We start from the raw sequence: 16,530 nt of genomic DNA, 5'->3' as shown, positions 1-16,530 counted from the left end.
TGAAGCTGTGTTGATTTGTTTTTGTATTTAAAGGTGATTATATTCAAGAATTATTTCCATAAATACCTAAATTATCCCTAAAATCATTTATATGGCTTCATAATTTTATTAATTATTTTTTGGAGTTTTTAAAATTGAGAAATCAACATTTCATCAATTATTTAGCCATATATGATTTTCTGATTATAAGTATTTGTTAAATCCCTATTTAATTCCAAAATTTTTTAAAAATTATGAAATATATATTTTATTAAGTTTGGAATATTCGAATAATTTTAAAATTATTTTGGTAATTTTGAGATAAATTTTACCTGCGCGTTGTTTCGTTTATTCGTTAAGAAGAGGAATAAATTGTGTTTCAAAAATTATTTTAAAATTTCGAAAATCCTATTTTTATTAACTTTTAATTATTTGTGATATGTTATAAAATATTTTATTAAGGTTCGAGTTTTAAGTATCCGTGAATTGTTCGTTAAATAATTAAATTACGGGTCTGATAAAATTTTATTGCGAAGTTTATATGAATAATAAAAAAAAGGGGGCAAGGGTTTTCATAACTGGGTTTAACCCGTCCTTCCCCTTCTCAGTTCATTGTTTCTCTCGACCCATCTCTCCTTCTTCTCAAATCTCTCATCTCGATTCCACTCTCTTTCTTTCAGCAAATATCTTCTCTCTTCCCTGTTATCATCTCCCTGTTTTTTCTCTATTCTCCGGTGAGTTCACTGTTTGTTTTCTTGTTTCTTTTTCATCGCCGCCTTCGCCGCTCCAGGGAAGTGGTGGCGCGTATGTCATCCCCTGCGTGCATGTGTATCGTGTTGGTGTGTATATATTTATCCGCATATATGTGAGTCCTGATGTGATGCTCCTGTTTTGTACTTCTCTTTTCCGGCGATTTTCGCCGCCCTGCTCCTCTGTTCGGCATGTACCTTGTGGTCTTGTTGTTTGGGTGTATGTGCGCCCCTGTGTCACTGTTCCCTTTGTTTTTTCGGTTTGGTGCAATGTTTTCCAGTTGCCCTGTTCGGTGATACACGCGCGTGCGTGTGTTGCTCGAATTGATGGTTCTTTCTGTTGTTCTGAACTTCTGATATTATTATTTTATTAATTCTGTAGGATTTAGTTGATAATTGTTTTGTGACATAAATAAACTGCATGGAATTATAACATTTAATCGGTGAATATTCGCGTTGGAAACCCAATTTATACGGGTACCCGCAAATTTTTGCCGTCGTCGGCAATGAGCCTCAACGAGCCGACGGTGGACTATGATGAATATTCTGAGTCCTACAATTTAAAATACAAAATAAGATTTAAAATGCAAATTGCGAATAAAATTATAAAATACGAGTTAAGACATAAAAATGCGGATAATAACGAATAATAAGTGTATTTAATTGATGTTTGTGAATTTGCGAATTTTCAGTGTTGGACTGGAATCGGTGGTTGGGAATTGTATTGTGGTTGGTTTGAATTGGTTGAGATTGATATGATGTCCGGACGTTCGACGGGTTAGCCGATAATCAAAGGAGGTGCTGCCCGAATTCCGGAAAATTAAATTACGGAAATACGAGGCCGTACCCAATGACTATCGGAATGTTGATCAGTTATATTAACGTACCTTATACGAAATTTGATTATGTGTTGTGATGAAAAACTTTACGAAAATCGATAACCCTAGTTTCATAAAAGGATAAATATACCTATTTTCTGAAAACGCACACCGAACCGATTTTCGAAGACGTGAACCCTAATTGATACGTGTATTATTATATGATGTATGTTATAAGTCGGGTTTTGGTAACGTTCGGGTAGATTATTAGCGAGGATATGTCAAACATAATCGAAGGTCTAAGTTAGGGTGTTTCGACTTTGTAGGTGCTAGTCGAAAAGCCCAAGAGTTGGCGTTGGATAGCCTAGTGGACAGTCGATGAGCTTAGTATGGTTCCATTCGAAGGAACTGAGTGTTGAAGTCGAATCCAGGGTAATCTAGTGGTTTAGGTGATAAAGCCTGAGTGTTCGTGTCGGCTCAAGGTCAATCAGTAATGTTTGTAAGGCTCTGCAAGGCAAGTACCCCTGAACAAATCTTTTACGGTTCGGTATATATGAATAATTATGGATTTAAATTACGTACTGGAACAGAACGATTTAAGTTAAGTATCTCCTGGGTTTCAAATTGTTGTTAACTTGTGTTTTTGGGGGAAAAGTGACTTTTGAAATACCTATCTCTAAGTTTTGAATAAAATGAAAATGTTTTTGAAAATGTACTGTGTTATAACTGTTTTGACAAGAGATAGGTAAGTGGTTTGGAAAACTGGATAAAAATGATCAAATAATTGGATGAGTGTGCGCAGAAGGCCCATAACGGCCTGGAAGTTAGCGTAAGAGGCGAAGTGGTTACGCACCCTATTATAACCACCAGCCCAGCGTGATAAAGACCTAGCTAGTCTCTGAGTTCCGGAACAAGTTTCATAGGATAGCCTGCTCAGCTATCTCACCAGGGATCACCCAATACTTTTATATCTGAGCAAGTGATTTTGAGGTTCCCGGAGAGGAACAAATTTTATAGGTCCTGTGATGGGATAAGTTTTATGGTTCCCATAACGGAACAAATGGTTTTATGGGTCCTGTGATGGGACAGAAGATTTGAAAATGAAAGAAGCATGCTAAAATTGAAATTGATATTTATGCACATCACACAACTAATGATTTGGTTTTACAGAGCATGCTAGTTTTGATATCCAGTTCATACATGTTTTACTTTTTTCTAGCAAGTTATGATTTCTGTTCCTATAATTGTTTATCATAAACTATTTTTGATTATTATTCATATAGTGGTGATGCTGAGCAATCTAATGCTCACCCTTGCAAAATGTTTTATATGTGTGTATTGCAGATGTCTAGGGGATTTTCCCGTGGTGGTCAGGACAAAGTTTAAGTTCCTTCCGTGTCAGGCTCCTCTGAGGTAGTTGTGTTGGACCAAAGTGGGTCTGTCTAGTTGTTGTACAAAAATAGTATTGTCAGGATTGTCTTTAGTAAGTTGGTTTTGTGATGGTTGTAACCTAAGTCATACTTAAACCTGGAAAAGATCTTGGAAAAAGGGGATGTGTTTATATAATAATGTTGAGTTGGATTATATTAAGTTATTATTGTTGTTATTGATGACGTCAACTCCTGACCCCGGGGTTGAGGCCCTTATAGTTGGTATCAGAGCTACAACTATGAGTCCCTGATTTAGGTTAGGAATAGAGTCAGAAGAGTGCAAGAAGGTTTATTCTATATAGATATGAGTCAGCAACTCAACCAGAGGAGTGAGTCTGTGAGTTTAGTCAAGGCTTCGAAGACGTAACCCTAATGTCTGTTGGGGATTGGCTGGAACTGCCCTAGATTTAAGTAAGTCTCCTTTATATATAGGTATCATTGACAATGCCTAGTTGAGGTTTCTAGTTTCTTTTCTCGAGCAAGCGAATCTGACCATGAAAGTTCAGGTGGAAGGGTAATAGTCAGTGGCTGTCACGACAGCCGAGTCTCATAGTGAATAAGGATCAGTACTGAGGTTTATACCTTGAACCCTTATATTTCTTTCCTCGGAGGTTCTATCGCACTAGTGCAGACTGGACTTTTAGCGTCGGTTAAAACAACACTAAGGCGTCGGTCAAGTGGCGAAGTAAGTGTGGGAGACGCTATAGGTATGGACCTACAGCGTCGGTTAAATGAGCGACACAGAAACATTAATTGCGTCGGTTAAATGACACATGTCATAGGTTAATCAACCGACGCTATAGGTTGACTTATAGCATCGGTGTTATATCAAATGTCGACGCTTTTGGTTTGATTAATTGCGTCGGGTATATCAAATGTCGACGCTATTGGTTCTCACCTGTTGCGTCGGTTCAGTAAAATGCCGATGCACTTGCTTGTCACCTGTTGCGCTGGTTCACTTGTTTGTTAACCGACGCTATTGCTTCTCATCAATAGCGTCGGTTAGCTAGAATGCCGACGCTTTTTGTCACTGAAAAAATAATTTTTTTTCCTGTTTTCTATTGATATTTTATATATTTTATATAAACCTGTTTCATAATACAATTAATACTAGCATCCCAAAAATATAGTACAACAAACAATTAAATTGTACAACTTAGAAATTATATATTACAATAAATTTAGAAAATTTAAATATACCAATCTTGGAAGAAAAGAATATATTGAATTACAAATAATATCCAACTGTTTCTATTATGGCTCCCTTACTGATAAAATAACACATAATGTGTCTCCCCTAACAAGTACTTCAATATCTTCAAGTCCCCCTTTTTTTGACACGAACATGAGATGCTTTTAAATGCTTGACCATCCGTTCTCATTTTTCTCTGAAATGTTCAATAAATAATAAATTCACAATCACAAAAATTATAACCAACACGAAGATTCTATATTTCAGTTAAATGTTTATAATAGCAAGGTAAGAAATGTTTTTATGCTTCTCCACTCATATTGTAAACAAATAAAAGCAACCAACACATCCAATTATAAAATGGTTATATGCTTCTATCAAGTACTTATATCACAAATGGAGGATCTAAAAATTTAAAAGAATTACCTTGGTAGAAACATTCTAAAGTAAAAAATTGTGCCCAAAGCTATCGTATCTCTTTAATTTCCTTTTTGGTATAGTTCCTTGAACCAAGACCCTTCAAAATAAGAAAGAAAAGGTATTAAAAAAAATTTCTATTTGATCAATATTTGTAAAACAATGTGGATATTATTTTTCTTACCACTTTCCAATTTATGGTGGAATTTTTTTGAGAAAGCATGATTATATCGTGCATGTACCTCATAACGAAAAAACCACACTCCGTGCCTCCTTCTTGTTGAGGACACTACGCGTAAAGCAACATAATTTTTCAAGTTATGTATAAAAAAACAAAAAAAAAAGATCAAACATGTAAACAAGTAATACCTGAACCTCAGAATGATGCCAGCGAAATTCTTTTCTATTATTCATTAATCCACCTTCTCGTACGTATAATTTATACGCCCTGTGAATTAAGCATACATCATTATTCACATTTATTATGAAATTAGAACAATAAATTATGCAAAACTAAAATTCATATTTAACTTACGTCAGGGAAGGTGTTGCCAAGCGTATTTTCTTTTCTTGTTTCAATGGATCAAACACATATATAGCGCTTTCCTTGAGACAAAACAGGAGCAACATCCAATGGTTGCTACAATGATACAAACATATGTATAAATATTTTGGATTATACTAGTAATAAAATTAGTGATAGAGACTTATTTTGTTCGTACTCTTGGATGTATGGTGCTAGGATAAAAGGTTTTTTTTTATTTTCTACCAAAACATTTGTCATGTAATCAGCTGCTTCCCGTTGACGTTGATAGTCACGATTATGTGTTATGGCTAATCTAGATGGCAACATGAATCCAAATGTATTCTTGAACAAAGTGCTAACGTACCTACAAAAAGTACTTATCAAAAAAGCATGTGTGTTGATAGATTTTAAAGTAATTAAGGAAGAAAAAACTTGGTCTTACTTTAGAAATATTTCCAAAACGGATATGTTTAACCAACTCATTTTCAAAAATTGATCAACATCTTCAGGCGTGATGTATATTGGATCCTCTCCATTTTCTTCATACTTAAAGACCTCACTTTTTTTAGTGGGAGGCCTCTTATTAAGCAAGAAACGTAGAGATCAACAATGCTCACTTGAGTGTATGTCATTATCAAGCAATGGTGGGGTTTTCTTTATAGGAGTCACTGAACCTTTGCTTTCAACTTTTTCTGGCACCTGCACATTTTTCTTGAGGCTAGTATCACTCTTCTTCTTCTCCAAGAATATCATCTCCTATAGTAAAAAATAATTACAAACATGAAAAACTGTAAATAAATGAGAAAAAATTTTTTTTGGAATAAACTTTCACCTCACAAGACATATACCTTCCCTAATGTCACAAGATCCTTCGGCCATTGAACAAAGCTACCCGCTGCATTTCCTACCGTCTCATGTTCATCACATGGCACAGGAAGTGGGGTTAGTTGATATTCAGCTACAACATCATCAACTGATACTTTGACATTGTGAGGCACAATCGGGCTATTATGTATCATATTAACCCCTCCACTATTTAATGGAAAAACAGTCCCCCTTGTTGCAATAACTCTCTTTTCCTCCAGATGTATCACCCAAAGACAACAAAGTGTTGGAGTCTGGAATACATAAATTTGCACAAATACCAAATAAAAACTATCAAACCGCTAGAATCCTCTTTGTAAATTAAGAATTAACATTTAACCTTGGTGTTTAGATATTCCGAATAGAAAGGTTTATTTATTACCTTGAGATTTGTGAAATGATCTTCTCCATGTACCAAATCATGTACCGACTGACAACTGCTTTGAATAATTTCATTTTTTGGCGTAGCAAAATTATTCACAAACTGATCACCTGAAATTGACACACCCATCTGCTTCAATTGATTAAATATACCTTCAAGCTTTGAATTCATCATTTCCTTCATCTTCTCCTCAAACTCCTTATGAACTTTCTTAGTAATTTCTTGTGTAATTGTGGCCAACTCATCTACGGAGATGAGGCCACTATGTTTAGTTTTCCCTGATCTAAATTCATCTTTAATTTTAGCTCCTCCACCAACCCCTCTAACACGTCCTCCATGCTCCTTCTGACCAAGTGCACGTGACAAAATATCATCGTGGCATTCTGGAGTCCATGACCCATCTGAAATCTGCCTCTGCAACTCTCCCTGTTCATAATATTCATAAGAAAGTGAAGCAACATTAGCCTTCAGTACTATATGTAATTTAACACAAGAATAGTTTAGTAATTTACCATTTTGTCAAACACTTCCTTCGTCTTGTCATTTGGAAAGTAATAACCTCCGCCCTCCCGAGGTTTTGTACGTGCTCTAATCCAATTATAGCTATGTCCGGTAAGCTCACTCGATAAAGCTGATGAATTAGTGGATTCATAACCGGTCAAAGAAGTTATTGGGTCATCAATACACCACTTTGTCCTTCTTGCCACGTATCCACTAGGTCCAAGATAATGTACATGTTCATTATGTTGTTGACTTAATTTTGATTTTTCACTTATTTCCTGTTTAACACAAAAAAAGAGTTGTGAGTTAACTAGCAACATATGTATAATCTTTGAGGATGCCTGCTGCTAGATATTACCAGTTTAGTTTAATAATTATTTAGTAATCAATCATGCTATAGTCACTAACATTTACTACAACATAGTTCAATCTGTGCATGATTAGTTTTAATTATCAATTTTAGATGATAAGTAAAGGCGGAAAATAACACAGGGGAGAACCATAAACTTCCACAAGTAAACAAGACACCTGAGAATTTTAGTGCCAGCATTTTAATTACCTTAAACTCCTCTGTTTCACGTCTTTTTTAAAATAATTCCCACATCTCCTCGCTGATAAAATTGTATTTTTCACATGGATCATTCCCTTTGCGCAAGTAATTTTTGGTCAACTTACTCTTGAAATCCCTCCACTGCTTCCCTGCTCTTTCTAAGACATTCTTTTAACGCGAATCATCCAATTTCCAATGACCCTGAATGACTACAAGCAGTGGGCTCTACGGCATATGCGCTGCTCATAGCTTTTAGATACTACTCAGCTTCTCTGACTAAACCTGAATGACTACAAGCAGTCAAAACTGCTATAAATGTAACAAAATTTGGCCCAACCCCACAAGCTTGCATTCTTCTAAAAAATCTAAGAGCTTCAGAAGCATGACCATGGTATGCACAACCAGCAATTATAGCAGTCCAGGCCACAACATCAGGCTCATCTATTGATTCAAAGACCTGATAAGCATAATCTAACCTACCACACTTTGCATACATAGTTACCATAGCACTTTCTCCATGTAAATATGAAATTAAACCCCTTTTTATTGCATCTACATGTGCTTGGGTGCCTAAACTGAAATCTGCAATAGCAGAGCAACATTGCAGTATGCTGGTATACATGAATGAATTCAAAAGAACGACATTATTCCTTCTTAGAGATGTAAAAGTTATAATACATTCCCCAAACTCACCAATTCTACAATAACCTGAGATCAAAGCATGCCAGGAAACATCATTTGGCTCAATTATCCTTAGAAATGCTTTACTGGCAGATTCCATACTTGCACATTTAGCATATAGAAATGTATATTGATTTGTTTTTAGCGACAAACATCCACAATTAGTCACTATACATGTATATTGGTAAAAGATTAGAAAAAATGCAGAAAGTAACTATACAAAAAAGCTCCTTGTGCATGTACTATTAGTGAATATGTTATATATAAAAACTCAAAACACTACCAACTAATACAATCTTGTTTCTTATGACTTCATTTCAACAATTTTACAATTAGGCACAGTCTACAGGTTTCACAAGGAAAAATATTCTAAAACAATATTATATTCACTGGAAAACAGTCTACAAGCATAGTCTACAGGTTTTACCATAAAGGTGAAAACAGAGCATATATTATATTCACTAGAAAAAGTACTACCTAGTAACTAATTACAAAAAAACAAACAAACAAAAAATTAAACAACAATTAGGCAGGGTTTCAACTTCCAAGCCAAGAACATAATGTGTTTCCGACAAAGAATAAACATGTGAAGACGATGAATGCTGAGAAAACGCAACAGAATGGCAGGCTATACTCAGGTTACAGAATGGCATTAGAAAGCATCAAACAGAAAGATCAATAAAAATCAATCAGGTAAGAAGAAGAGCAAGTCTCATTAAATAAGAAGTGAAGAAGCTTGATTATAAGCTTACTGTACACTAAACACAAGCATGCAAAAAAAAGGTTTAAAGCAAAGAGATAAGCTCCTCAGTCTCTGTTATAATATCCTCAGGCGTCAGCCTTCAGACCCCCTAGCCCCCCACCCAACCCCACCTTTCCCTTCATATCCATTATTTCTCACTTATTTTTTAATAGGAAGTTGTTCAATCTTTTTCAAGACATTCAACAAAAAAACCAGCAGATATATCATACATGTGTAATATCAGAAGGTCACACCTGCTATTGACAATAGTTTTAGTTAAATATTAATGTTTGTACCTTAATATCATCCCACATGACATCTTTCAGTCCTTGATCAACTTGATCCCAACTCTCGATATTAATATCGACCTGTACTCTGGCCACTGATCCTATATAACTCCTGAAATCTTTAAGCATGTCCCCGATTGGGTCACCATATTCGTCGAAAGAAATTCTACACTCCAAGTTCTGATTTACCATCCTTCTTTTAAGTTTTGTGCACAACGTCGGACCTCTGGTCCATTTCTTGGATACTCCTTCAGAATTCTGCTCGTTATTATCTTGGTCTTGATCCATGTAAAACACCTAAAACATAATAAAGGAGACAAGAATCTGTTATAATGTATACCTAAACCAGCATAAAAGAACCACGAAGCTACACCTGATACAGATAAAAACAACAAGTTTTGGTTTATTTAAAAGACAGAAATATTCATAAGGAAGACCAGACCATTAAAAATGAAACCTTAACTTTTCAGAATCTGTGTTTTAGTTGATCTAAAAAGAACGCAAGGGAGATGGGATAAAATTTACTAAAATAAAGGAATGGAATTATAGATTCCAACAGAGTCCAACCCGAAAGACAAAAGTCACTATCTATAGATAAACATCACCTTCTTTACACAAAGCTATTTTAACTCATAATTGACCATCAATCCATTGACCTTCATCATGATCGTTACGTGCATAATTTGTATCTGCATTGTCTTCCCTAAGTGTGGTTTGTATTCCAACTGAGAAAGGGGGATTCTCGTCAAATTGATTATATTCTTCCTCGTCTTCTACATTATCAATACCAACAATACGCCACTTACTTTGAAGAACAATCGACCACCTATGATCAGCGGAATCTCTTACATAGAAAACCTGCTTAACTTGTGTAGCAAATATGAACGGATCATCTTCATGACCAAATCGATCAAAGTCTACCAGAGTGAAGCCCGACTCATCCACCCGAACACCATGATGAATATCGAACCATTTACACCTAAAGAGAGCAACTTTGAAATCTTTGTAGTCAAGCTCCCAAATTTCTTCGATCACCCCGTAGTATGACTTCTTTATATCTTGCGATGTGATAGAATTTCCTCTTTCAAATTCTGTTGATGAAGCTTCTACAGATACCCCGCTATTCTGCACAGTGCTCTTGTCATCTTGACACTTTGTGTAGAAAGTATACCCATTAACATCAAATGCTTGGTAAGATCTCACGGGTATGTCAGGGCCATATGCTAACCATTTCAGTGTATTGGAAATGCTGGAATGATTTTTTGAATATTGAGACATCACTCGATTTTTAAACCATTTACCAAACGATCGGTTGTGTTCACTTGTAACCCATTTTCCACTCTTAGAAGGATGCATTTGTCGAATCTCGACTATGTGCTCTTATAAGTAAGGATTAACTTCTGTCATGTGTTGCAATACAAAGAGATGGGCTTTATCAAGCATTTCGGCACTGGGAGATATCATTTTGTGGCCCAATGTCCCTTGTCCTTGAAGTCTTCCTTTGTGACGAGATCTTGGAATTCCAACTGAATCGGTAGATGCTAAATAGTCTGTGCAAAATTCAATGGTCTCTTCAACCGAATATCCTTCAACTATGCTGGCTTCAGGTAGATATCGGTTTCTCACATATGCTTTTAAGATACACAAGAATCTCTCAAAAGGATACATTTGACGCAAATATAAAGGACCACAAATTTTAATCTCTCTCACAAGATGCATAACTAAATGGACCATAATGTCAAAGAATGAGTGTAGGAAATACATTTCAAATTCACAAAGTGTGACAATAATATCAGCTTGTAACTTATCCAATGTCATGGGATCAATGACCTTACTGTTTATAGCATTAAAAAAGTAACACAATTTCGTGATAACCACTCTAACATGTTTTGGTAATATGCCTCGAATTGCAATCGGTAGTAGATGTTGCATTAACACATGACAATCATGTGACTTCATACCGACCAGCTTCAAATCTTTCATTGAGATAAAAATTTTAGAGTTTGAGGAATATCCAGATGGAACTTTCACACCAGATAAACAGTCACAGAAGCTAATTTTCTCTTTCCTTGACAAAGTATAACACGCCGGAGGTAGATACGCACGTTTACCAGATTGTTGTGGTGCTAACTCTATTCATACACCCATCTCTTGCAGGTCTAATCTGGCTTTCACCCCATCCTTTGTCTTACCAGGTATATTCAAAAGTGTTCCGGTAATGCTTTCACAAACATTTTTGTCGATATGCATAAATCAAGACAGTGTCTAACTTGCAAGTGCTCCCAATATGGAAGATCCCAAAATATAGATCTTTTCTTCCAAATGCTACTGGTGGTTGGCTTTTTATACAGCTTCCCAAGTACAACATCAATATTTTTAACTCGTTCAAACACCTCCTTCCCGGTTAGAGGCAAACGAGCCACTCGAGTCTCGATAGTCCCATCAAAAGACCTTTTCCTCTTACGATAAGGGTGAGCAAGGGGAAGAAATGTACGATGACCCATGTATACATTATTTCTGCAATTTTTTAGACGAATGTCAATAGTAGAATCTTCACAAATCGGACATGCATTAGCTCTTTTAATAGTGTACCCTGAAAGGTTTCCATAGCCAGGAAAATCACTTATGGTGCAAAAAATCATGGCACGCATGGTAAAATCTGCTTGCTTGTATGCATCATACACCCTCTCGCCTTGATCCCACAATAACTTCAGATCTTCAATAAGTGGGTGAAGATATACATCTATGTTATTTCCGGCTTCTTTTGGACCGGGGATGAGCAATGTCAACATGATATACTTGCGTTTCATGCATAACCACGGAGGCAAGTTATAAATTGTTAGAAGAACTGGCCAAGTGCTATGTTGAGAGCTTAGAGTGCGATATGGGTTCATGCCATCTGCACAAAGTCCAAGTCGAAGATTTCTGGCTTCTTGACCAAATTCCGGGAACTTTCCATCAATAGTTCTCCGCTGTGGAGAGTCAGCAGGGTGTCGGGGCATCCCATCTGATTTTCTTCCTTCCATGTGCCACCTCATAAGCTTTGCATCATTGATATTTGCAAACATGCATTTAAATCATTCCACTATGGGAAAATACCGTAAAACCTTCACGGGGGGCCTCTTCTTGTGACTAGTAGAAGAATTACTTCCCTCCCGCTTGTACCTAGAGGCTCCGCACTTTGGACATGTGTGCAGATGTTCATGCTCATTTCAAAACAGTACACAATCATTAGGACATGCATGAATCTTTTTTACATTCATACCCATCGGGCACAGTATCTTCTTTGCCTCATAGGTAGAAGTGAGAAGCTCGTTATTTGGAGGAAGCATGTCTGATAAAAGTTTTAGCATTTCCGTGAAACTCTTATCACTCCACCCATTTTTTACTTTGAGCTTACACAACTTCAAGGTTGTTGATAACCTAGTAAACCGATCAGTGCACCCTGGATAGAGAAGTGTTTTAGAATCACCAACCAAGTTCTCAAGAACTTTCGGTTCGTGCATTAGAAGATCTTCAACATCGTGGATCATCTCATCAACCATATCATTTTCCTCATCATCTTCTTTATTGATAGGAATACTATCTCTATTACTTCCATAATCTTCATCAGGTTTATTTGTATTTTCAGAATGTATTCCTTCGCCATGCCAAATCCACTTAGTATAATCATTCATGAAACCACGACGAAATAGATGATCACGCACTGTCATAGCACTAGGATACTTTTTTAAATTAAAACAATCACGACATGGACAGGTGATCATGTCTTCTTTTCCTAATTCCATTTTTTTTCTTTTACATTTACCTCCGCACATTCAATGAACTTGTCAACACCATCAACATACTCCTGTGATATACGTGGTATTTTGTACATCCATGTATGGCGATCCATTTTAGATTTCTAAACAATATACATAAGACAGGCAACATTTTTAATATCATTTTTGTTAGACAAAATTTAGGAAAGCTGATATTTCATTCAAAGGAAGAGCTAGGAAAGCTGTCAAATATCAAGAAGAAAGTGATACAGAGAGTGAAAGTAATTTGATTCATTATTTTAAAATAACGTGCTTTGCAAGTGGCTAAATTCTTCAGTATCTTCCTGGTTCTTTTTTTATGTTTTGACTTTATACTATATTTTAGTATGAAATCTGCAGACCTTGTTTGTTAGTACTTTCTAATATTTTTCCAATTTCTCTAATTTTTTTTTCATATCATAAAATTATTTAGGGATTTTTACTATGTACGGGATTCGATATGTTCTTTTATTAAAAAAAAGTAATTTGTTACTTTAAACATCATGGTCAGTTGAGAATCTTGGGACACTAATTCCTATCATAATATCTATTTATGAAGTTTGTTCGGTCAATGCAGCTGATTGTGAGCCCGAGTCTGCAGAATCTGATGATGAATTTCAGGTTGTTCGGTCAGAGTTATTTTTAAATCTAAAAGATTTCCTGCATACAAATTGATTATGTTGTTCATGTGACAGCATGTTGAAAAGTTTTAACAAGAACTGTAAGTCACTACAAGCAAACAACTCACATAACTCTGACTCGTGGGTGTTGATAAAAATACATCAATATACAGCAATTGACTAGAGGCTGGTTATAGAAACCTTTTCTAGGTTTAGGGGGGACTAGAGGCTGCTGAAGAAGAGGTACCTGACAAAAGAAACATTCCTGATTGTCTAAATCCTGTCGCCTTCCCTGATTCTCTTTCTTTTTCGTGTAAACTTAATATACCAAATCAATCATATCTCATCTTAAGCAGGATCTTGAAAGCGAAAGTCCACAGCCATTCAAGTTTGCGGGCATTGGTGGACTTTCAGAGTTCCTTGGGTATGTTATATGGATATAAAGCTTACTGTATTTTGTTTGTGTACATATATACATGTATACACACATATAGAAAAGAGGTAGATTCTTTGTTATTTCAGATACATTGTCAAGATTATGGGTTCAATACTATTTCAGATATATATTGTGATCTTTTATCCTTAATTGTAGGAAAGGAAAAAATTGCTCCAATGTTCATGTTGCAAACAGCTCATGCCAATAATATACAACTAACATACCAATAATATACACCAAGACACATACCAATATACTTCTTTAAATCTTAAATTTAGAATTTTTTTTCTTATGAGACCTTTATCAAACAGTTTGCAATCAACTTGTATATGTAGATACATACAACACTGTGGTTTAAATTTCTTGTATATGTAGATACATACAACTCTGTGATGTAAATTTACCTGAAAGGAGTTCGATTTTGTCGACTGACCGTCTCTGTCGCCGCCGCTGAATAGTGTTCGTCGCTGGCTCCGTGGGGGTTCTGTTTCTGAGTCTCCTGTGGTATTCTTTCTGTTCTAATTTAAATTGTATATGAAAAGTGTTAAATTGTTTTCTATTTCAAATAAAAATTGTTTTCTATTTAAAATATAATATAGATATATGTGTTCTATTTTAACTTATTTTCTATTTCAAATCAAAATTATTTTCTATTTCAAATATAATATGCATATATTGTTCTATTTTAAATTATTTTCTACTTCAAATATAATATGCACATATGTATTTTATTTTAAATATAATAAATATTATCAAAATGACTACTAACCAAATTTTTATTGTTTTGTTTTTAATATAATAGTATAGATGGATACGACAATTCTTTTATAAATATTATTTATTAGTTTTAACGTAATAATTAGTTAGTTATTTTAAATTTTTGTTTTTCAAATTATTTAAAAAACATACTCCCTTGGAGCTTAATTATCAGATAATACTTGTACATATCTATTTTATACAATTATATGATTAATGGTCATTATTGTCATTTATTTTGCTTATTCGATAAATATCAACGTTTTTTTTGTATATTGTATTCGCTTAGTAGTAATTTTGTATTTATTTTTAAATCAATATATAATATAATTAATGTAGCTGTAAAGATGAAAATTTTGATTCATGTTAATAAAAATTAATATGAAAGATTTTTTCAAAAAAGACATGTATTATTACTACTACAAATTTACACTTGCTTAGCATTTTATTGACACTTAAATAGCACATTTTGAAACTCAATACAAGTAGGTGTCATCTAAGTACAATTAAAGGTAGAGGTGTACACGGTTTGGCTAACCCGACCAATCCAAACCGAACCGACCTTATTTCGGCCGAACCAAACCGATTTTTTTCAACCCGATATATAGTTGGGTTGAAAATATGTCAACCCAATTTAATTGGGTTGTATATGGTTTTCGATAATTTTAAACCAATCCAACCCAACCCAATTAAAATATATATGTACATGCTAATAAGTTAATCCAAAACTATGTTTAGGCCATTTATATACATCCATATATTTAATAAACTGATCAAACCGATCCAAACCGAACTATAACCGAAGTATACAAATTGGTTTGGGTTACAAATTTAAACGGTTTGGGTTGGTTTGAAATTTTGAAAACCCAAACTAATTGGGTTGGGTTGCTAAATTCTCCCAACCCGCCCAACCAGATCTGTGTACACCCCTAATTAAAGGTGTCATCTAAGTACAATTAATTGGACATTGTTTTGTAGATGCTATGCAAGTGATGTATTCAAAATATTACATCACTTCAATAGCTCAAATTCGATTTAAAAGTTCAGGACCAAGCTCTGATTTGATCGATCTTTTACTTTTACGCTTAAAATTCGGCTCATAAAAAGTTTAATAGGCTCAAGTTCAATTCGAAAACTCGTATCACTTTCAATAAATGTCAACAAAAATTAAATATGATCGATTTGGCTTGAGTTCAATTGGATCAAATCTATTAAAATTGAAACATATAATTTTAAAAATCAAAATAATATTTTAAAAAATATTGCTTTAATCAAAATTATTATCAAGTCAAATTTATATATTTTACGAGCCGAGTTCTCGTTTTCCTATTAAGTTCTAAGAACAAAATCCGAAACTCCTTTCTCTATGCACTCCACTGCAAAACACAAAAAAGCTTCAAACTTCACCAACTATGCCATCCATGTCATCCATCACCAAAAATTTCTCTATGGTGACAGGGGGTGTGCGGGGAATTCGTATAGTTATAGTGTTTTGATGGCGGTGTATTGTGAGGTTGAGAGGATGGGGTATGCTTTGAGGGTGTGGGAAGAAATGGGGATGAAGGGTTTGGAGCGTGATTTGGTTGCTTATAATACCATAATTGGGGGGTTTTGTAAGGTTGGCGAGGTTAAGAGGGCTGAGGAGTTTTTTGGAAAGATGGAGTTAAATGGGGTCGATGGTAGTTGTGTTACGTATGAGCATCTTGTTAGTGGATATTGTAAGATTGGGGATGTTGATTCGGCTTTGCTATTGTACAAGGGAATGTGTAGGAAAGGTTTTAGACCAGAGAATTTTACAGT

General features: G+C 35.0%; 2 protein-coding genes across 7 annotated transcripts; both read right to left on the bottom strand.

Moving 5' to 3' along the window:
- Nucleotides 1-4,594: 4,594 nt before the first annotated feature.
- LOC141700572 (uncharacterized) lies at nt 4,595-14,513 on the bottom strand. Of its 6 annotated transcripts, none has more exons than XM_074504282.1 (11): nt 14,379-14,513; nt 9,128-9,415; nt 6,870-7,136; nt 6,358-6,783; nt 5,960-6,229; nt 5,554-5,867; nt 5,308-5,475; nt 5,121-5,225; nt 4,955-5,033; nt 4,770-4,874; nt 4,595-4,685 (listed from the first exon to the last, which is right to left on the bottom strand). In XM_074504282.1, exons 2-6 carry the CDS (start codon nt 9,404-9,406, stop codon nt 5,715-5,717), a joined length of 1,395 nt encoding a protein of 464 aa, XP_074360383.1. In that variant the 5' UTR covers nt 9,407-9,415; nt 14,379-14,513; the 3' UTR covers nt 4,595-4,685; nt 4,770-4,874; nt 4,955-5,033; nt 5,121-5,225; nt 5,308-5,475; nt 5,554-5,714. The 6 variants fall into 6 exon arrangements, with proteins under 6 accessions (XP_074360383.1, XP_074360384.1, XP_074360385.1 ...); XM_074504283.1 differs by having other exon boundaries at nt 5,355-5,475; XM_074504284.1 differs by lacking the exon at nt 5,308-5,475.
- LOC141700578 (uncharacterized) lies at nt 10,499-12,186 on the bottom strand. Its single transcript, XM_074504291.1, has 2 exons — nt 11,468-12,186; nt 10,499-10,952 (listed from the first exon to the last, which is right to left on the bottom strand). Exons 1-2 carry the CDS (start codon nt 12,184-12,186, stop codon nt 10,499-10,501), a joined length of 1,173 nt encoding a protein of 390 aa, XP_074360392.1.
- Nucleotides 14,514-16,530: the final 2,017 nt, after the last annotated feature.

Source organism: Apium graveolens, unplaced genomic scaffold (assembly GCF_009905375.1).
Source record: "Apium graveolens cultivar Ventura unplaced genomic scaffold, ASM990537v1 ctg2526, whole genome shotgun sequence".
Lineage (NCBI taxonomy): Eukaryota > Viridiplantae > Streptophyta > Magnoliopsida > Apiales > Apiaceae > Apium > Apium graveolens.
The sequence above is the reverse complement of the archived record's forward strand: the minus strand, read 5'-3'. Positions and strand labels throughout refer to the sequence as shown.

What these genes read in the sequence shown, in the direction of transcription:
- LOC141700572 (XM_074504280.1), bottom strand. Translation starts at nt 9,406, where the DNA reads ATGGATCAAGACCAAGATAATAACGAGCAGAATTCTGAAGGAGTATCC. An exon ending in AGGAAGTGTTTGACAAAATG is followed by an intron (nt 6,784 to 6,869) that starts GTAAATTACTAA and finishes TATTATGAACAG; the next exon opens with GGAGAGTTGCAGAGGCAGAT. An exon ending in ATCATTTCACAAATCTCAAG is followed by an intron (nt 6,230 to 6,357) that starts GTAATAAATAAA and finishes TATGTATTCCAG; the next exon opens with ACTCCAACACTTTGTTGTCT.
- LOC141700578 (XM_074504291.1), bottom strand. Translation starts at nt 12,186, where the DNA reads ATGTTTGCAAATATCAATGATGCAAAGCTTATGAGGTGGCACATGGAA. An exon ending in GATGTTGTACTTGGGAAGCT is followed by an intron (nt 10,953 to 11,467) that starts GTATAAAAAGCC and finishes TGCTATAAACAG; the next exon opens with TAAGGTCATTGATCCCATGA.